This window comes from Pseudonaja textilis, chromosome 4, assembly GCF_049901715.1.
Source record: "Pseudonaja textilis isolate UNSWEBS1 chromosome 4, rPseTex1.2, whole genome shotgun sequence".
Taxonomy (NCBI): domain Eukaryota; kingdom Metazoa; phylum Chordata; class Lepidosauria; order Squamata; family Elapidae; genus Pseudonaja; species Pseudonaja textilis.
In genome coordinates this window covers 53,459,597-53,482,308 of record NC_141993.1, presented here as the reverse complement: position 1 = coordinate 53,482,308, position 22,712 = coordinate 53,459,597, and the positions used below count along the sequence as shown (strand labels likewise).

The following is a 22,712-nucleotide window of genomic DNA, read 5'->3' as shown; positions in this document are numbered from 1 at the left end:
CAAACTCATACTTTTAAATCCTTAGGACCACTAATATGATTTTTTTAAAAAAAGGTAATATATTTAATATAAAATTTTTATTTTTTTATATTAAATATAAATGTACTATTTAAACAATTTACATATGTGTGTGTGTGTGTGTGTGTGTGTGTGTGTGTGTGTGAAGTTTTCGCAGGTATTTATATGTATGGTATTTGTTCGGGTATTTTCCCATGTCATTATAATTGTGCTTTTAAAGTTGTAGCAACGTTTCAGCAGAATCTCATCTGCCATCATCAGGCTTCTGTATAGTGTTCGTCTGAGTCAGACTTTCACAGCCGTTTCTGTTTTAAATTTGGTGCTAGCCTACTGCTGTGCCAGAATGCTTTTTCTTCATCCTGATTGGTTGGAAGTCTTGGTCTGTGTTTATTGGTCTTGGAGTTTGCTGTGTTTTGCTTGATTGGTGTTTCTAATATCTTGTCTGTTTTGTAGCTTTTTTTGTCTTAATTGGCTGGCAACATTGTGTTTCCTGTATTGGAGGCTTTTAGTGCAGCTTGGTTCCAAGTAAACGGATGACTATCATTTATTAGGAAGCTAGGTTTCATCTAAAGCATGAATAGATGACTCCACCAGACTGTCAATTATCTGGAAGCCTGCACTCTCAAACAAAAAAATCTCCACACCACAAGTCAGGCAAACACCTGAGCCCAAACAGACTCCCCCTGATACCTCCATCTCAAACAAACCCAACCAGGCACCCAGATGAAACCTAGCTTCCTAATAAATGATAGCCATCCGTTTACTCGGAGCCAAGCTGCACTAAAAGCCTCCAATACAGGAACACAATGTTGCCAGCCAATCAAGACACACACACAAAAAAGCCACAAAACAGACAGAAGATATTAGAAACACCAATCAAGCAGAACACAGCAAACTCCAAGACTAATAAACACAGACCAAGACTCCCAACCAATCAGGATGAAGAAAAAAACATTCTGGCACAGCAATGGGCTGCCCGAAATTTAAATCTGAAACAACTGTAAAAGTCTGACTCACAGACGAACACAATACAGAAGCCTGATGATGGCAGATGAGATTCTGCCGAAACGTTGCTACTTTAAAAGCACAACTATAATGACATGGGAAAATACCCAAACAAAGCTGAATACCATACATATAAATACCTGTGAAAACTTAACACACACACACACACACACACACACATATATATATATATACACATACATACATATACATATATATAAATTATAACAAAAATATATAAGCAGAGCCCCCCTCCCCCCCAAAAAATCTGGTCTGCTGTTGTTTCATATCTTCCCCAAGTCAGAGGAAACCTCTCCCTACTTTGCCAGGTATGGCTACCTGGATTTGGGGGAGGGAAGGAGGGCTGGCCTGGAAGCCTCCCCCCACCTGGAAGCCTCCCCCACAACTCCAGGTCTTTAACACCTGGCTTGCTTCTCCAGTACTGCCTCCTCCTCCTCTTCCAGCATCTCCTTCTTCGGGTAGGGCGATTATGAACTAACCAAGCAGCTACACTGATACCCCAGTTGCTCTCTTTCCCATGGTAACACTTGGTGCGTGGAGAAGAGTTGGCAGCTGCTACTTGGTGGTCCCGCGGGCGAGGCGAAGTCATCCCGGTCCCAGTTAAGACATACCAGTCACAAACCCAGAGGGGTTGCTTCCCCCTGCCGGGTAGAGCGGCAGGCATGCACGGTTCAGCATAGTGGGCAACCTCCACTCTGGAGGCTGACGAGCTATGTGCTGAAGACTAGATGGCTGCCAGGAAGGTGGGGCAACAGGTGATACTAGTGGCGGATGGACTCATACGTGCGGGAGATTGCGGCATAGGCCTGGCTTGCAAGGAGATGGGGGAAAAGGAACCTCTGACCTGGTGTTACCTCCTGTCTCTTGCCTCCATGTATCAAGGTGGTTGAGCGACTGCCAGCGATGCCCTTAGGGAAAGATGTCGCAAGTGGGAGGCTCGACCCCCCCCTTAGGAGTTTCTCTTCCTCCTCGCCAAAAGTGCTCACATGCAAAGCGCTCACTGCCCCTTTGGCCCCTGACAAGACTCCTCCTTCCTGCTGGGCATATGAGCACTTCAAGGAGGAAGAGAAGCTCCTGAGGGCAGGGGCACAGGAGATTGCGGCACTGGAGCCCTTCCTGGGTGTTTCCTGGCCTGCGAGGGGAGGGCGCAATCTCCTGCACCCCCCAGGAGCTTCTCTTCCTCGCCAGAAGCGCTCACACACAAAGCGCTCACCACCCCTCTGGCCCCCGACAAGCTGCCTCCCTCCCACTGAGCATGTGAGCACATCTGGCAGGGAGGAAGAGGGGGGGTCGAGCCTCCCCCTCGCAACATCTTCACCTGAGGGCAGCTGCTTCCTGCAGCTCAGGAGGTCCGCACTCTTCCTGCTGCTGCTTGGCCTCTTTGATGCCCTGAGGCAGGAGGCAGCAGCCACAATACAGATTTGCTAGGGAGACTGCAGGATTGCCCCCCGCCTCAGCATGCTGCGGCCCACCAAAATTTTCTTACGGCCCACCAGTGGGCTGTGGCCCACCAATTGGCGACCACTGATTTAAACAATCTCTCTTCCAATTACAGGAAGTAATTATCCAGTTACACTTTTAGGGAGAAATGATAAGTCCTATGCCTGCATATTATTTAATTAAAATTGAATATTAATTTTTATTAAAAATTAAAATTCCAGGCATATTAAACCATTTTCTTATCTATTCTTATGACAGTATCAAATAATCTAGAAATAACCTCTCCCCCCCAGTTATAAAGATATTATTTATATTTATTAGTGCATAATTACGAAGGATTGATCCCTGTAGATTAAGATCAAACGTCTGTAGACATATATACATAAAACAGCAACTGAAATAAATCATTCTGAAATGTGTTAACAGGATTTGTAGATGACATCATTCAACCTTCAACAACTCGACTTCGCATTTGCCGTGATTTGGAAGTGCTGGCAAGCAAACGACAATCCAATCCTTGGAAAAAGCATGCCAACATGCCACTCTGAATCTGCTTCAAGTTAACCTAAAATCGATGGAAGGAAATCCGTGCACTCCTGCCGAATTTATTGATTCAAATTCTGTGATATTTTAGGATATTTCTATGGGCAAAAATCTATTGAGAATTAGGTGCTATAAGATTTTAGTCCATTAGAAGGGCTTATATTTAAGTTGACATGATTAAGGTTGAACACACATTCACAAATTCAGAAGTATATTGTGAAATAAAACATACTTTAAGCAAAATATCAGGAATTATTCTAGGGCGATTGAAAAATATAATTGTGAAAAGCAGGATATGAATTAGAAAGAAAACAGACAATATACAATTTTACCGTGTTGTTATCTAGTTCTGGTAAATAGAAATAGCTTGTAAATTTCTACAGCCTCAGATTGATTACCAATTTAAGCCTCCTACATGTATGGCTCCTGATCTACTTTCTTCTTGCTCTCAAGAAACTTATTGAGGACAATAGGCCCCACCTTGTGACGCTGCTTCATCACAGACCTGTAAAATGTACACTCTGTTATATCTGGAAGGATGGGTAGAAACCAATGGGGACAGGCCACAAGCCTGGCCTACATTTATAGGACTTTAAAGGTGAAAATGGACACATTGAATTGCACTCAGAGGCTTAATGGGAGCCAGTGTGGATCATGTAACAGCAGTGTTATGTGAGTGTACTATGGTGCCACTGCATTTTGGAGCACTTTAAGAGTAGTCCCACGAACAGTATGTTGCAGCAGTACAGTTGGGAGATAACTTAAGGCATGTATATAGACAGCAGTGCTTATTGACCTAGGAATGGATGCAGCTGATAAAATTATATTTGTGAACTCTCTCATAATCACAGCTGCAACCTGTTCCTTGAATAGGAGACATGTCCTCCAGGACAGCCTCCAGATTGTGTACCCAACTAGCATGAAAGATGGCAAATCACTAGATAACAGGAGTATCTAGAACTTAGTCACTCGTTTTTTTTCAGGGGAAAGCTAAAGCTAGTTCTTCCCCCATTCAAACCTGAATACTCTCCATGCATTAGAAAAACATTTTGATCTTAGATGGGCCCTCTAGGCCAGAGGTTGCCAACCTTTTGGACCTCAAGGACCACCAAGCTTATAATTTTAGATCCCAGGGACCACTAACTGGTTCTGTGAGCATGGCCTAATTTGTGGGTGTGCTTTGGTGGTCATGTGACTGGCTGGGCATGGCTTGTATGTAAATATTATAAATATTTATATAAATATTGATTTTTTTAATAAAAAAGAGCAACGTTTACCCAAAAGCAGGCAAAGCAGGCAGGGAGATTGAGTTGCTCACAGAATCACAGATCCATTCAGAAATCTGTGTGCCATTGGCTAGCTCAGTCTGTCACATAAAATTTGCTTGCAAGCAAACTCATAAAAAATTAACTTACAACACACCATGCATGTAAATGTTGAATTTTTTATTTTAAAAAAGAGCAACTTTTATCCAAAATCAGGCAAAGCAGGTAGATTGAGTTGCTCACAGAATCATTCAGTGATCTATCTATCTGCCATTGGCTAGCTCAGTCTCTCAAATTTGCTTGCCGTGAGTCTGCACTGAATTTGCTTGCAAGCAAACCTTCAGTCCTAAGGAAGGTTTGGCTGTGCTTAGCTAGAAAGCAAGAAATCCAACCATTTCCTGCTTCCTAGCTAATCTAAATCTCCCGGCAGAGCAGAACAGATGATGGTCGGAAAAAGGAAAAATAGCAACTTAGCAGACAAGTTTGCCGGGTAAGGAGTGAGTGGGTGGGGAGGGTTCCCGTGGGCCATGTGGGCTGAGCAGCCTTATGTTTCTGCACAGCCTGGATTAATTGCTTTGGGGTGGTGCTCTGGGGATGAGATTTCTCTGCGGCCCACCAAAATTTTCTCATGGCCCACCAGTGGGCCGTGGCCCACCGATTGGCGACCGCTGCTCTAGATAGAGGATGGCACATGACAAAGATGTATAACTGATAACATTTGGCAACTAAAATTTTGTTCCCTGAACACTTTGGGGTATATCTTACAGGTTTGGGGCAGCTAATCACAAAAACAGAATATTCTTGGCAACTATAGACCACCAAAATACATTCAGCTGGTTAACAAACTTCTTAAAGCATACAAGACCATGAAGTGCAACATGTCACTGAAGATTAATTTTCTGCATTCACACTTGGACTTCTTTCCTACAAATCTAGGTGAAGTCAAGTGACGAATATGGTGAAATGTTTCACCAGGACATTGCCACAATAGAAAAACGGTTATCAGACAACGGGAACCCATCAGTTGGCTGGCTATTGTTGGACACTGCAGTGAGATGCATCTGACACAGAGTACAAACGAACATTAGTAGCAAAAAACTTAGCTCTGCTGAATGTAGTGTCACAAACATGATTAAATACATTATAGTTAATTTCACATTTCTCAAGATTCTTATGCAGTACAGTCATTCTGAAATTATGTGTGTATTCAGTTTGCAAAACTCATTGAGTTTTTCAAAAAGCAAAACTTGTGAAAAAATGTTTTGAAAAAACTTTGAAAAAATGGTGACAGATTACCTCACTTGGTGATTATACATGTATGTTAAATGGGAGCAAGGAAAAAGCTGAAGTTTGGCAGGCTACAAAACAAAAGCCTAGGGCTGAATCTCTACTTGCCTTCTCAACAACAAAGGAAACCAGACATGGAGGAAGAGAAACACTAGAGACCATGCCTCTTCCTCCCAACTTCCTCAGCTAGTCCAAAAACATACCATGATTGATGGGGGACAGCCACAGAAAACACCAAAGCTAACAGATTTTGAGCTGTCTGTGACAGACTAATGACGACATCTCCCAAGTCCAAATCGTGTCACCACTTCATGGAGACAAAAACCAGGACTAATGTATGACCTTTTTGTGAGTCAGGCTGTCAACAACCTGGGACAGGTCTATGGTTGCCGTGAACTGCCGAACTACCCTCAACCCCAGGCAAAGCAAAGGCAGGCTGAAGTTCCCCATAAGCCTGAAGAACACCACTAACAAGCCTGCCAGAGTCAAGCAGTTCAGATAGGGAAGCTGTTGCATTACAAGAAAGCTGCTACATAAGTGACTATCTCATCAGATTCCAATGGCCCAATTTTACAAATGGTGTGTCCCCCTTGGAAGCCAGATGTTAAAATGTTCAAGAATTGATAGAACAGAAGATCTCTTAAGGCAACAAAATCTGTTTAAAAAAAAGAACAGTACTGAGCAAAATGCTTTGCAATACAAAAGATAAAGCCCACTATTACAGTAATCGCTTTCAACATTTTTCTTTAACCATTAAAAGAACTACAGTAAATGTCCATTATAAACATTTTAGAGAAGAGCTATAGAAATGGATATTTACTATGGCTATCTAAAAGAGAGAGGTTAAAAACAATATCTGAATTAATCCAATGTGTGTGCAAATATTTTAATGCTCCTGACCATTTCCACATATGGGGTGAATGTGCAACGTTTTTTTCTAAAAAAAGCATCTTAGTATGTATATACCTATGGCATTTTTAAGGCCCAGCTTATCAATGTCTTCATTGCTATTGTAGATCAGAGAAGAAATTTAGGGACCAATTAAAACACAATAATGTAAGAATGGAATGAGGAATTCATACAAATAATTGAGAACACAACACAATATCCCAAAGCCAACAAGTCTGTTTAAAATGTCTGCATTATATGCAGATGAAAAATATATTCCAGAGTATGAAAAAAATACAGGTATTGCCACAGATGTTTTGATGAAAGCAGGACAATTAATTAAACCACCTGCCAGTATAGCTATCTTATACAAGATGTATTAAACTAATCTTAGAAAAAAATCAACAGCTGTGATGCCAAAACAATATTAAAAGAACAGAACAATTCAGGCTGATACAGGTAGAGATTGTCATTTCTATTAGATCAAAATTATAATTCCAGGACAAAAATTAGCAACTTTGTACTTGAGTAAGACTTACTGAATTAACTATGATTTACTCATCAAAATATCAAAGATTACATTATCCTGACAAACCTAGCCATTGCTGCACCAGATTTCAAGGCTCACATAATATACCCAACTGAAATATGCTAGGTTAATTTATGGTTCAGTATATCATGTGAACACAGACTAAATCTTATTAGTGTATACGACAGAACTGCTACAAAAGTGATGTAAGAGCTCACAAGGCCTTTCTGAAGTCTAATACAAACTGTTCCACTTTTAATCAGCTGGAAGAAATTTGCATAATCAGCAGAGACGGCAGAAATGTCATGAAAGTCTGATTTTTTTGCTCATTGAATTGTCCAAATTGTATTCTTCTTTATTCAATTCATATTCTACCTTTCTGTCTTGAATCAAGGTACTTGTAATAGAAAATGTAATTATACCACCTTCTCAAAATAAATCTGCTATGCTTTGTTTACTCGCTCTTCCCCATACTGGTAACTTCCAGATACATTGGTCTAAAACCAAGAATTCCCACCCAGCAAATTCTACTTATTCTCACTGATTTGTACTTTTGCAGAATTTGTAAATTTCATTACTTCTTGCCATTATATATATATTTTGGGTTGTGTGTGTGTGTGTGTGTATACACACACACACACCAAAATTTGAATACAATTAAAGCACACTATCCATATCATTTTAAATCTTTTGTGCAGTTAGTGCAGAACCACCTGACACATACCATTAAAAACAGATAAAACAAAATATATTATTTCTTCCTCCAAACTGATCTAAGTAATTGCCCACTGTTTTTCAATATATTTCTTATGGATTGAAAATGGAACAAAGAAAATAATATAACATTTTCAGCCAAAGAATGACAAAGGCAGTCTTTTTCAACAAAAATATAGCAACTGTTATCTACCTTTCATCACTGCTGAGAGTATCCATTTTCAGCCTTTAAACTAAATTTTTGTTGAGTCTTGTAAAAGTTATATGGCCTAACCCTTTTTATAGTCCAATTTGAACTTGTTGATATGAAGGAGAAAATCTAGTTAAGTTTCTTATTTCTCTTAGATAAAAATATAATTAAATTGTTGTAGTTTCTTAAGGTTCTAAATTAACAGTTGACACTGACAATGAATATTTATTCAACAATAATTTTTCTAACCTGATATGGACAAAACTAGAATTTTCAACCAGCATGATTTCATTCAAGCAATTTTTCTGCAATTTATAGAATTTGCAATTTTGGCAAAACTGAACTAGGGCAGAGGAATATCAGATCTTTAGGACACTGGGAAGAACTAAAGAATAATTACAGAATACTGGAACCCTTTTGTAAAAATATATGAATCTTATACCATAAAAGTCAGAGGTTTGCTCCTCTAGTGAAAACAAATATCTCATTGTTTTCTACCAGCTCATGAAATGTGTAGTGTTTGGACATATTTCAGATCACAATTCCATTTGATTTCACTTTCACATAGTCCTTGAAATGCTACTGATTTGAACATGTGAGCAATGGGAAACCTTATTTTTCAAAAGGGTAACCAATGGACAGAACAAGAAATTGCTTATTTGTAACTAGTTACTGAACAGCTCTTTGAATTCATACTGTATGAAATCTGTGTATGCAAACCAATGCTGCAGAAATTTTGGCAGAATGTCAATTTCCTGAAAAGCTAGATGTCCCAATTCTTGTACTATCACTGTGGTCCTAGGAAACCAAAACCAAGACCTGGAAAGTTGGTAGTTCATATGGATGTACAGATTGCCAGGTTACAGGTAAGCAATTTATTATTTCCATCATGATTTCTCTGCATCAGAAATATGGGAGAGTAGATAGAATGAGGTTCAATTACGATATCATGAACAATAAGGCAGCATTTCTAAACTCTGCTTTTAGTTTGAACATCTAGTTGGTTTTAGTTTACAAAATGGCTGGTATCAGGATAGGGGATACCACCGATGAATGCAGTCAACCTAACTGTTGCTCTAGTGGAAAAGGTATGAACACTGGGGTGATACTGGGAACCATACTGGTAAGACAATGTAACAATAGTAAAGTAGCAACAATCTAATGACAAACATGGTAACAGGGTGTCCACAATTATGCCTTGTAAAATAAAAAGTCCTGTCCTGGCTAACATTGAAACCGGAAATTAGGCTATATTAGTACAAAGTAGAATACAAAATTAAGAATGTGGCTGTAAGATAACCTTGTCTTCATGCCATGATATAGAGTGAGCCATTTCTAAAGATACATAATTCACTATCACATCATATAAATAGGTGTTAAAATTACCACTTTCGAAGATAAAAATAGAACAAATCATTACCTGAGGATTTGAAAGATGTGGCATTAGCACTACAGAAAAACTCCACTGAGCAGCAACTTTTGTTCAATTGTACACACAATCATTTGTAGAAAAAATCCATTTTTTAAAAAAGATGACAATTCTAAAATCAAATCAATTGACTGTGATGAAACTGGTACTTTTCTTTTAACGGCAGGCCATTTGCTCTACAAAAATGGGATTGGATTGATAACAATGCTGGCTGAATCAAGGTGTAAATATGGGATGGGAGGAATTGTACTTGGCAGGAGTATGCATGAAGAATATCTACAGATAGTGGAAAATCAGCTGAATATGAACCAACCTTGTGATGCTATTCCTGCTATTTTTCTCCCACTCCCTCAAAAAAAGGAAATGCAACCCCAGGCACTATCAACAAAAATATAACGAAGAGTATGAAAATCACTCTTTTAAATGCTGCATCAGAATGTTCCAAGAACATTGTATCCAGTTTGGGGCACCATAATGTCCATTAACAAGCCACAGAACCTTTAAAGGAAAATAACTATTATAACCTAACTCTGAGGGTGGTCAAAAGTTAAAGACCAAAAGATAAAAACGTAGTCAATGAAAACTAATAAAGGGAATGAACCAAATAACTTAAAACATGGAATAAATATGGAAAACTCTGGAAGAACAATGATTTATTTATTACTAAAAGATGTTTCTTACAATGTTGCTATGTGATCTGGCTTTTAATAAGGGAAGACTTCCTGTGAAAACTGAGCTACAGAATGTTCCAGAGCAATGCTAAGCCCAAATTCCACATCTGTGATACAGAGGGATCATAAACATTTTTTGTTTTCATTGAGAAAGAAAATTTTATATTTTCCTAAAAATGTTGGGCATGCAGTAACATAAGTAATCATGACAAGTGCAATGAATCCAGCTTTTTAAGCTTCACTATAAGATTTTTTTAAATGGAAGGCAAACGGAAGAGAAAGCACTAGTTTGAAATGCTTTTGTGGAAAGGACTCTACTGGACATATGATTTTGAGGAGTTTATTAAAGGAAAAGTGAAGCATCAGTTTTAAATTGTACAAAAGGAAAAAACCCTCATGTTGTAAATGTACAATTTACAGAATTACTACCAAAACCAATCAAGGAGACACATTAAAAAAAAAAACCTTACTGACTGAAAACTAAACTGGAAACCCACTGGAGGTAACTTGCTTGAAAACAGCTTTTGTTTTACAGTATTCTGTAATGATCAATGACATTTCAGTTTTTCATCTAAGGGTGGTGGGGTGCAAGACTTGCCTATGTTGGGTTCAAACCAAGGACAGTATGATTCTGCCCATCAAACTGAAGGGCTATTTGCAATAATTTTTACCACTTTTTCAAGAGAACTTGCACTTTGTCCTGAAGCACCAGCCCAGTGACTTTAGCAACTTTAAACTTTTTTAAAAGCTACAGTAGAGGAATGGCTGAATTAGTAGGTCAAATGTTTTTGGTAATCATAATTTTGAGACAACTACAAATATTAGAGGTAAAAGTCTCAACTGCTAAATGAAAGTAGCGTTATTTGATCTTAAAATTTTAAGTTTCAACAGATATGCATTAAATATAATTTAAATTCATTAAAAGACCTTTTAAAAAGAGAGAAGACTACAGTCGTTTTGCACTTGTTATATAAAAGCACTTCTACAGTGGATGTATCAAACATGAGTTAAGGTCAGCTTCTGAGTTTCTTACATTCAAATTCCCCCAAAAGAGGAAAAAAGGGGTTATTAATTTGGCCTCATTTTAACAGATGTTCTTATTAGCTGGAGCTACGCTCACAAGAAGTGAAGAAAAAATCCTTTAACTATATTAGCAGCTACCAGGAAGAATTGTAATATTTAAGCAGAATAAAAGACCAGATCACTGAACACCATGGAAAATTTCTTAGAACAATGATTCAGCTTATTACTTTTTGGATTGAACTGCTTAAAGATCATATAGTAATTACTCTTAATAATGCACAGTTAACACTGAGACTGTAGCTGTATTCCATTGTAAGCTTAAAATGTCACCATCTAAATACAATTTCTATGCAGCACATACAATAAATCTAATTGGCAAAATTAATTTACAAAAATAGCACAAAAGGATATTTACGGCATGGAAAGATAAACACTTCTCTATGGTACAGTTAAAATTGCTTTGAAAATTAAGTGTCCTGTCCCGCTCCTGTCCCACCCGCACCCCCCTTTTCCCTTTGTGATTTATGCTTCATAAGAAAGTTGCTGCTTTTGTATCTCAGGTCTGATGGGGAGTGAAATAGGTAGTAGAAACAGCAAATAGATTACTGTAGAACCACTGGTTTATTTTACTGAGAATATTTTATTTGCTGGTATAAGTTGCTAAAAATGCACAGAACAAGTACCAATAGAAAATGTGCTGTTTGTGTGTTCCCCTAGTGCTATATAAAATGAATGTTACACAGCATCTGTTGGAAAAGTGGCTTCATGGACATCTCTTATTCTTATGCCCCATTATAAATAAAAATAAATCTTCTCAGAAGTATAAAATCTGTTTTTTTTTTCTTTTCAGAATCTGACTTTTTGGCAGAGATGCACACATCTGACTTCTAACATCTTTTGTAAGACTGTTCCGCTCTCAATGGTCAGAGAAGATCTAGAAGTGTACCATACTGCTTGTCGTATTCAGTGTGTTTAACAACACTTCTCCAACCAGGATGGCTTGCTGATTAGCATCGCTGCTGGTCAATGGCTGACAGGCATAAATTTAATAAAAATGGCTAGCTTCTAAAACATAAAAAGGCAAATGTTAAAACATTTTGAAGTTGTACAGCAGAAAAATAAAGTTAAAAAGTTTTGTTTTCATTCAATGTTTTCTGAAAACATATGTAGAACAGTATAGTCTTAATTTAAAAGCTCCTCCCTATCCAAGAAAAAAACCTGTATTAGGACTGTCAAGGACAGAGAAAATAAATGATTTGTAGGTCAGCCTTTCTGAGTTGACTGATTGGCCAATATTTGTTTCATTCAGAAGCTCCTCTTCTCTGTCATTACAAAAAGGAAATGACCTTAATCATTTGGTTAAAAATCAAACCAAATCACATCAAAATGTGGTTTTAATATTAGCTATCACAGTATATAGGCCTTGAGCTCTAAAGAACAGAGTTCCAAATTTGTATAATGTCTTCACCAGATTTTAGAACATTGGCATTCCAAATCCCTAAAAAATACAATGGAAAATAAGGTTAGGCTGTAGAAAATTATTCATTAAATCACAAATAATATTGTTCAAATGCTTACTGAATCATCTTCAATGATAGCTGCAGAATCAAAAAAATCTGGCCTCAATTCAGCTCTTTCCCGTCGGTTCCTTGAAGGAGGCTGTAAAAAAAGCTTTTGTCAGTTGAGTTTAGGCATATACATTTATATTTGTACTAATCCTTCATTTCAAACTAAAAGAGATAAAAGAAGTTGCGAGAATTAAAACCTATGATTTAATATAAGCTTCAGAGATTCCAAGGCTGAAGTAACATGAAAAACACCCATCTATATATTGGTTGAAAGGCTCGTAAGAAACATAATTGCTTCAACAATTATTTCTCACTCACTTCCCATTATAGCAGGATACTTAGCCAGTACTGTTTATATGACTTTAAGTTTAGTAGTAGCCACATTATTAACAAAAAAATTGTAATGATAAAATTACTGACCAAATCAATAACCATGGTATCTTCAAATTCTTCATTCATATCCTCGAGCTGACCTCGGGAAGACATCATTACATCTTCAAAGATGGGTTCAGCATCATCCTCCATGAGTCCCCGCCTTGTTGGGAGACAGAAGAAAATACAAAAGATCAATAATGAATAACAAAGTCTGACATACCAGACTGTGTTCATTTAGTTATGCAAAGGGAAATTCCTTTCACTCCTTTCTTTTATGCTGGTTTTCAAATCTGTTGTAGAGGGTTTTTGACTTCCTGAAAAAGATCTAGCATGGGAAGATGTGTAGAAGGAAAACAGAAATCTCATCCACCAGCCGTGTTTATTCTGCTGAGAAACTACTGAACATAATACTCTTGAATACTTTTAAAAATATGAGTAGATATTGACTGCAGGACAATATTAGAAAGCTTGTTACTGTCACTGTCCCCGTAAGCTACTTTTGGTTTAGTGGTTAAGGTTCTGGATGGAAACTGGGAGACTATAGGTTCTAGTCATCAATTATATATGAAAGAGGATGATTTGTGCCAGTCACATTATCAGCCCAATCCACTTTACACAATTGTTGAGTGGGTGTATTATATGCAGCCTTGAGCACAAATGCTTGTTCTCAAAAATTCCTGTATGTATTCAGGATGTTTTTTCATTTAAAGTACGACTCTACAAAATATTCTGAATATGTACTATTCATGCTTGATTATAACACGTTTAATGATTGAAATATTTTCAGCAACTGCAAACAGAGTTTTCGTTACTGCTAATACAAAAAATTGAGATAAATCCAACTAAAACAGGTTTGTATAGTTCACTATAGACTTGATAAGTTAGCAGCTTCTAAAATAATGGTCATGTTGCTGTTACTGAAGAACTCAATATCAGAACCCAAACCTACTTTTTTCTGTTAAAAACTAAAGGGAAATTTAAAATATCTATAATCACTATACAAGAATTTTGGAATCAAGAATTGAAAACTGGTTCTTTACAACCAATGGATTTAAGTTTTGAAGAGTGCTAATTTTATATTCTGTGATTTAAACCTGAAATTAATTCATCAAAATATTGTTTTTTGTATCTAGTGGAAACACCTAGAATTATTCTTAAAGGACGGACTAATGATGATTTACGTTAGCACTACAAGAAATTTGAGGTCATTGTAAGTCCAATTTTATTGTGGCCATGTTCCTTACACTCTTTTTAATAATGTTACACAGTTGACAGAATTAATGAGAAAATTAGTTTTTAAAGACATGTACATTGTATTGAATCACATACCAATTATTTGAAATTTAACATGTTCAGAACAAAAATGACTTTTTCATGCTCTAACAATAGCAAAAAAATAATCCTTAGGAAATGGGAAAACTGTAATTCCCAATATAAAGGAATGGGTTTTAGAGATGTGTGCTTTAGCATTTTTTTTTAGAAAAGCATATCTTTGGTTAATGAAAAAAAATGTTTCATTACTTCTCCTTTTTGGAAGAAATTCTGAACAAATTTAGTCCACAATGAAAGCTTACTTTAAAGACTTACAATATCAGCTGAATTTGAGATAAGTTAAAAGGTTTTTTTGTTCTTTATATATACTTTCTCATTGTGTAACATTATTGCTTTTGTATATGATAAATTATTTTTATTTTGCATTTTTAATGTATATCTGAAAATGGATCCCTAAAACTATTTGTTTTTTGTTTTTTAAAAAAAACACAAATATATTCCAGTTGTTTTATTCTACACATAATCTAGAATATTGTTGTTCTAGACATAAGTGTTTTGAATGTTCCATCCCATTTTGGTGTGCTGGGATTAGAAACTGTGTTGTGTCTTGTGAATGGGATATTTTTAAAATTATCCTATCAGGCTTAATGTAGAAGGAACTGCTATACCAGGGGATCTGAGGAGTTTCAGAACAAAGCAATAGGCATTTAAAGAACACATAGCAGAGAGGAGATATTTGCAAAAGATGTTAGAAAAGGACTGATTGGAGAAACAGCTATGGAGAGGAAGCTGCTGCAACAGACCTCTGGCCTTTATGCTAGACTAGAGTAGTAGTGACCATCTAAAAGAACTTGACTGCCTGACTCTAAAGTAGCCTTAGTAGCCTCAATCCCATTTTGTTTGTTCATTTACATTCATCTGAGTTTGATAATAATTTAATTAGCAAGGCAGAGATAAGGATTCTTTCATCTCTTCCATTCTCTTGTTTTTAAAACCAGCCCCATTTTTGACCCCTAAAAAAACTACAAATCCCTTTTATCAAATAAGGTCCAATTGCTTAGCTAACATTAATCATTCATTCATTCAAGCAGTTTCAGAAGTATATTATTGTGGGGCTACATACAGACACAAATACATACATTAAGCAGAGCCTTTCTTTTTCTGCTGAAAGTTTCTTGCTCCTCCTGCATTGCCCAGCTAAATGCTAGGTAAGCACATTATCAAAATGATATTCCCCTTGACTAGTATTTGCTAGTCAAGGGAAAGATTTTAGTATTACACTTGCTCTTCTTGAGGCAAGAGTGGTGGTATCAGCCGGCACTGTGAAGAATGAATTAACAAAGTGCCCAAACCTGGAGAAGTTCTTTTCTCTATCTAAGTAGATGAGATACTCTATTTTTCCCCAGAATGGCACTGTGGAGGAAATAATGGATCAAAAGTTTTACATGTATGAAAGATCAAAAACAGACTTCCTCACTTGCCCTTTAAATATAATATCTAAACTCCTAGAGAAATTAGTTATTTAGCTTCATGAAGTTCTGCGCTACAAATTTCTAACGAGAGTTAGAATTGTTCAGATCCTTGAAGCTGTAAAGGCTTATTCTGAATTCTGCTTATTTCACATTCAAAACATTTAGGGGATTTTTTTTTTAATTTGGTTGGGGGTGTGGTATCTTGTTGGAACTCAGAATACAGTTTCCATTATATGCACATCCTAACTTAAAAGTTCTATTTGCACTGCAATTTAGAGACTTGCTTTGATATTTAAAACAAAGTTAAAACTTTGTTTTAAATAAATACTTTGTATTATAAATACTTTGTATTTTTATATTTTAAACTTTATTTTTATAAATACTTGTAATCATATTTAGATAAATACTTTGTTCCAAAGATGCAGATATTTCATAATTTTGGCTATGACTTCAAGGTATTTTAGACAATCCAAAAATATACAGTATATATTAGAGAAACTTTTATCCACTAATTGTTAAAATAATTTCACACTTAAATGTATTCCTGACTCCTACTGAATACTTACACTGTATGTCTCACACCACTTCTTCCTTTCATGTAGTTCATTCCCGTCCTGTCCTTTCGACTTAAATCTTCCAATTTCTGCTGACCCAACCAAGATATTTGCATCTGAGGACTTAAGAGTGAATTTGGAAAATCATAATATGAACATTTACATTACTTTATGTTACCGCACAATGAAAAACTATTCAGCTGGTTCAGAATCAGGGATCTTATACTTAAATCCTTATGCTTGTAACTCACTGAATAATGTTGACATCTCTTAAACTAAACCAATCACTATATTATTTTAATTATTTGAGAGTAAGTAGGGAGGAGAACCAAGTGCTCCTTTGGGATAACAGACTGGGTATAGTAATGTAATGAGCTAAGTGCAAATACTGAAATCTGCTAATTTTTATCATCACTAAATATTAAGCAATTTGTCTGAATTTGTCATCTGGGAATTGGTGATAGTTTTTTGAAACTTCTGTGAATATACAGATATACAATATTTGCACTTGTACAATTTCTTCTTTGGAAAATTTTAGAGTTTAAGGACTGTTTTGGCAGGACTTCTACTGCCATCAGTGGTGGGATTCAATTTTTTTTTACTACCAGTTCTGTGGGCATGGCCTGGTGGCCGTGGCAGGGGAAGGATACTGTAAAATCTCCAGTCAGAGGTGGGATTTGCCGGTTCTCCGAACTACTCAAAATTTCTACTAACGGTTCTCCAGAACTGGTCAGAACCTGCTGAATACAACCTCTGGCTGCCATGTAATATACATAAAGACATGGCTTACTCCTCATGTCTTTGACCATCTTTGGTGGTGGTTCCTTTGACCACTGGGATCTGCTCCCAGATCCTTCTCCAGATGCGAGTTCAGAGGAAGAGGGCAAGTTTGAGTCTCCAGAGGAAATTGTGGAGCCGAGTATTGGTCAGGATCAGGGTTCAGAGAATGCTGCCCTGATAAAGCAGCCTCAGCTGGGTCGATGGGACAAGAAACAGGCCAAGGCCCAGTGAGGTGAGCCACAGCTGCAGCAAGTTGGCCAGAAAGCTCCATACCTCCTCCTGATCCAAGAACACATAGAGCAGAGAGGAGACAGGCACAACACTAGTCAACTAGCCTGACTATTCATGAGGAGACAACTTCACCTCTCATGAAGGGCTGCACTGGCATTGTCTATTCAACTCCACCCTGAGGACTTGAGTGTTGCTGGACTAATGTGTCCAGTTCTGTGCCTTTTGTGTTTGTGCTGTAAATCCTGGTCTGTCTGACTCCTGCACTGCTTCCCTGGACTCTGGAGTTCCCTTGGATTAGGTTATCTAGTGACTCCTGCTGTACAAAGCTTGGAATTCAGACCTCCACAACAGGAGTGCTTTTCAAGAATCTGTTTGCGGGGTTTGAATAAACACCTGCCATACGTGTGTCAGAGTGGGGCAGCACAACTACCAAGGTGATTCCACAAATAAGAAATCACATTAATTGGGGGGAGGGATTAAAAAAGGCAGTTCACAAATGACCATTCCAAGGTAGGAATTAAGAGATATATAACCAACTACTCAACTGGAACGCTGACACTCTTCTTTATAATAATCCTGGGAATCATCCATACAAGTTAATAACAAGGTTATTACTTTGGAAGTGGATTCAGGTTATGATAAAATCAAGAAAGCATGGGACCATTGTTTTTAGATTGTATGTCCAATTGATAACATTTAATAAACATCTTACTTTGACCCAGGTTGCTGCTATAAATATTTCCTCAAAGTAATGTGATTAAGAACTGCAATCCAAATGTATATATACTTCTTAATAGCATGCCCTTGCATATTTCAAAATCAGAATGCACATGCTAGCTGGCAACAGAAGACAATTGTATTAATTACCCACTTAGAGAATCTTTGGAAGAAAACCAGTCTTTGTGAAGCTTGTCATACAATATAAATCTGTCCCTATATTCAAAAGATATTTGGGTTATGCAAGACCTGTTCCAAAATAATAAATTATTTAGAAAAGAGTTATCAAAAGTATAAACTCCTCATTCAAAAGAAATTAAGAAATTATCATGGGTGAGAAGGATGGGTAAGAGGAGGAGTAATCTTTTCTCCTGAAATGTCAAACAGGGAAAACCAAATCTGAATGCTGCAAGTTCTCTCTCTTAGTTTCTTGTTGGAAGTTATGATTCCCAGGAATACAGTCTTTGACATAAATAGGTGTGACTCAAACTTGAGGGGCTTTTTAACTGGCACTGAAAGTACTAGAAATGAGGTCCATAAAAGCACTGGCTGTCCAAATGCTTAACTGTAGGATGCAAAAAACAAAAAAACAAAAATGGAAACCTATTAACTGGTGCATGAAAAGTAGCAATATTCTCATAACGTCAATCCTGATAATGATGAAATAAGGTTTTTATAATGCTTATGGAGATGAAGAATGAAAAATCATATGAATCACAGCAAATAAGAACTGTCTCCATGTAAGCATTCTGTGTGGATTGCCTACTGATCAAAATCCACATTTGTTCTATTTTATCCCAATGCCATTAGATTTTCCTGGCAGACAGGTTGAATGGGGTGAGATCTGGATTACAAAATTAGAATAAAATTTGGCTTGATAAGAGATTGGGAATAACTGGGAGATGCTGGTAATGATGTTGGGACAGACCTATTATGGAAGTAAACCAGGGTAGGCATAGCCACTGTGAAGAATGACGATATTTACTTCAATCAATTTTGACAATATATAACTAGGAGAAAAAAATGGAAGAAGTTAGAATTGCCTTTCCACTTTTACAGAAATATATCTGGTAGAGAATGTATACCATAAACATCTCTACTGCTGTACTTAATGCAATGGTGATTGTGTTTAAATTAAAAACATGAACTATGGGGTGAAACTATGAGATTACCTCTTCAACTGCTACTTCTGCTGACTGCCAGCTGCCACAATTTGGCAGTTCTATTCTTAACCGGCTCAAGGTTAACTCAACCTTCTATTCTTCTGAGGTCAATAAAGTGAGGACCCAGTTTGTTGGGGACAACATGCTGACTCTGTAAACCACTTAGAGAGGGCTGTAAAGCATTGTGAAGTGGTATGTAAATCTAAGTGCTATTGCTGTTATAGGCATCCACAATGGACTCTCAACTGGAATGGGAGGCATTTAATGGAAGGACAACACAAGACGATGGATGGGAGTAAAAAGGTTATACTAGAGTCTCTTTAGAATATATGTTATGAATGAGGCTGTGTGGGATGTCTAGCCGAATAGGAGGGAACATTTTGGTGAATTTAATGACTGACACCGAGCCATAGCATGCCAAAAACTGGGCCATGCAAACAAGCAGAGCCTGATCTGTGTGATGCAGGCAGCATGTGAAATAACGTCTCCTCTGGTTAACAGAAAACCTCTCTCCGGTCCCTGTTGCCCAAAACGTTAGGGGCTGCTGCACTAAATATTCTGCTTGTAAAGATACAAATCTACCTATGTAACAGTTGTTTAAACTTTTGTAGTTTATGCAGAGGACGATCAATGTTTTCATTAAAGAAATCATTAACCTCAAATGGAAGAGCTTCGTACTAGCCTCTTGTTTTAATCATGAAGGTTGGAACTACATGACTCCAAAGAGCTATGATTACTGACATCCTCACTCTGACTTTCATGTCTAACTGTATTAATTTGTTGCTTCCTAGTATGATTTGATTTCTTATTGTACCTTTGACTATTATTAAGTGTTGTACCTGATGATTCTTGACTCTTGATGAATGTATCTTTTCTTTTATGTACACTGAAAGCATTTGCATCAAGACAAATTCCTTGTGTGTCCAATCAGTACTTGGCCGATAAAGAATTCCGTTCTGTTCTGTTCTATTCTACTGTTGTGGCCCGCCAGCAGAGTTGGCAGCAAACTCAGACAGTGAGGAGATTAGAGAGGAACATGGGCCAGTCCTGGAGTCTGGGGAAGCCTCTGGTGAGTGCTCTGCATTGGAGGCAGAGATGAGGCCAGGGCTGTCATCTGCCTTTGGAGTCGGAGATCAGTGGGGCAGAAGAACAGCTGAAGCCTGTTCTTGATGTGCGCATGTGCAGAGCTATCAGGAGAAGAGAACAGCTAAGGAACAAGGGTTGACTCGGAAGTAAAGGCACAGATGGACGGTGAATGGCCCCTCCCATACGGAATAAATAGGAGTGAAAAGGGAATGGTGTTTGCAGGAGACAATTAGTTCGTTTAATGGTGTGAAGATTTGTTTGTGACTCACAGAGAGTCCTTGCTAAGTATTTCCTTGTACAGTGTTGCACTTGGAAGCTATCAGCCTGGCAATTCTCCAAGCCTGATAAGGGTCTGTGGTTGCAATTCACCCTTGAAGACTGTTTGCCAGGACTTTGCTGGATGGGAATGATAGGAATTCACATTTGCCAAATAAAAAGGGGTTTTGTCAGGACAAGAAATCTGTTTCGTGATTTTGTGAAGCCTAAGTCAGAACAGCTTGGCCACTGCAGGCCTAAGGCAAAAATATATGGACAATTTCTCTGCTATCATCTAGCAACTACAAAAAAATAATAATCAATTTTTCCCTAGGAAAGTGCTGGTACTTGGCCAATTACAATTAGTAATTTTTATCTGTGCAATATGTCAATCTCATTATCCCCATTCTATCTCCTCCTTATTTACAGACATTAAGTGTGAGGTTTTCTTGGGATTTTGCTAGCTCCATAATACTGGAATTTGCTAACAGATGAGGGATCAAATATTTACACTGATCCCTAACATGATGAAAAGTTTCAGTGACACAGAGATGATTCATTAAACATTACCAACTTAAAAGTGCAGTCATGATAAGCATATAAAACAAAATCCTACAATTCCTGGTTACCTATAGCCATAGTTGAATTCATATATTCACTTACTAGAGAAGGTGTAAAGGAACCTTTTGAAACAAAGTATGAGATGTCAGATTCATAATCACTCTCATTAAAGAATTTCTAGGAATTGATACCAGTAGCTAGGTGAGGAATATTCTTATGGAGACAGGATATTAAGATAGCTGTGAGCATGTATGGAAAAATCTGTCTTCGATTCAGCTTTAGAATACATTCTAGAATACAGGTGACATATGGAAGAGATATGGTCTTATCCCAGTCTGGGCCACCTCTTGTTGGGTGAGAGACTAATGTAGAAAGAAATATGGCAACTATGATATTAACAAATAGCACTAATTGCTTGTTGTTGTTGTGTCCAGCACTTCGGACCTCAACCTCATAGACCATAGCACGCCAGGCTCCTGTATCCTCCCCCCTCTCCTGGAATTAATTACAATGCAAAGAAAGGTTGTTTTTTTTCTTTTAGTAGCCTTAAGGGTAATAGTAGGTACCAGTAGCTATAAGGGTATGCTTTCAACTATGAGTGTGTCTGGAAAATGATATCTAATTGCTTCAGAGGATCTCATTAACCTAAATCATATACTCTAGTTTTATGTATTAAAACAGCGGTCCCCAACAGATTGGGGACCCCTATTTGAAAACACTCTGAACTTCACAGAATGACTGCATTTGAATAATTACACTTTCCTAAATCTAAGATATTTTTGTTGAAATCTTAATTTCACTAGTATTTTAACATTAATTTCCTATTATTGCAGAAATATTTCATTAGTACATACTTGTTTAAAAAATCTTGCTCAGATCCAGGTTCTGATTCATGCTCTGGTATTTGCTCCCCAATTTGTCGAGTGTTTTCTCTCAACACTGTTGATGTGAGCTGAGGTGTCTGTAGAGCACCTGGGGTCTGGATGCTGTCATTTCTATTCAGCCACGAGCCTTCAAGATTCTCATCTGATATATAACAATAAATTATTATAGTAAGCAGTGATTTTGTGCAGCTATGTGGCTAACAGTATATAGATTGGAGAGATTTTTTTTTTTAAAAGTCAAAATCTATTTTTTTTATTTTTTTTAACATTAAGATGAATTTATGTAGCACCTTTTCCAGATTTTATTCCAATATACACATCAACCTTAATTTATTATTGGTTAATTAAAGCAAGCAACTAAAGCAAGCAACTAATGAAATGCAATCCTAACAGGAAAAAGTAGTCTAAATTAGGGGTTGCCAACTTTTGGGACCTCAGGGACTACCAAACTCATAATTTTAAATCCCAGGGACCACTAATATGAATTTTGACTGACGGTGGCTGAGAGAGATCTGATCTAACCTTCCTTCCTCCCTCTCTCCCTCTCACACACACAGAGGCAGAGGTGGGATTCAAATTTCTTAACAGCTGGTTCTGTGGGTGTGGCCTAATTTGTGGGTGTGGTTTGGTCATGTGACTGGCTGGGCATGGCTTGTATGTAGATATTATAAATATTTATATAAATATGAATTTTGTATTAAAAAAGAGCAACTTTTACCCAAAATCAGGCAAAGCAGGCAGGCTGATTGAGTTGCTCACAGAATCATTCAG

General features: G+C 37.3%; 2 protein-coding genes and 1 long non-coding RNA gene across 5 annotated transcripts in view; 2 read left to right on the top strand and 1 right to left on the bottom strand.

Moving 5' to 3' along the window:
• Positions 1 to 5,448, top strand: part of PCCB (propionyl-CoA carboxylase subunit beta) — a 31,931-nt gene extending 26,483 nt beyond the window's left edge. Inside the window, exon 15 of the mRNA XM_026701354.2 lies at positions 2,911 to 5,448. Coding sequence (XP_026557139.1) covers positions 2,911 to 3,032 — 122 coding nt within the window. The 3' untranslated portion in view covers positions 3,033 to 5,448. The remainder of the gene's footprint in view (positions 1 to 2,910) is intronic.
• Positions 5,449 to 8,680: 3,232 nt separating this feature from the next.
• Positions 8,681 to 12,016, top strand: LOC148125836 (uncharacterized). The gene is made up of 2 exons (XR_015743543.1): positions 8,681 to 8,766; positions 11,874 to 12,016. It is a non-coding gene; the product is annotated as an uncharacterized LOC148125836 (long non-coding RNA).
• The window catches only part of STAG1 (STAG1 cohesin complex component), a 189,393-nt gene continuing 177,005 nt past the window's right edge, over positions 10,325 to 22,712 (bottom strand). For all 3 annotated transcript variants that reach the window (XM_087933066.1, XM_026701353.2, XM_087933067.1), the window contains 5 exons: positions 21,912 to 22,083; positions 16,277 to 16,387; positions 13,012 to 13,126; positions 12,602 to 12,682; positions 10,325 to 12,521 (listed from right to left, as the gene is read on the bottom strand). In XM_087933066.1, coding sequence (XP_087789192.1) covers positions 12,498 to 12,521; positions 12,602 to 12,682; positions 13,012 to 13,126; positions 16,277 to 16,387; positions 21,912 to 22,083 — 503 coding nt within the window. In that variant the 3' untranslated portion in view covers positions 10,325 to 12,497. The remainder of the gene's footprint in view (positions 12,522 to 12,601; positions 12,683 to 13,011; positions 13,127 to 16,276; positions 16,388 to 21,911; positions 22,084 to 22,712) is intronic.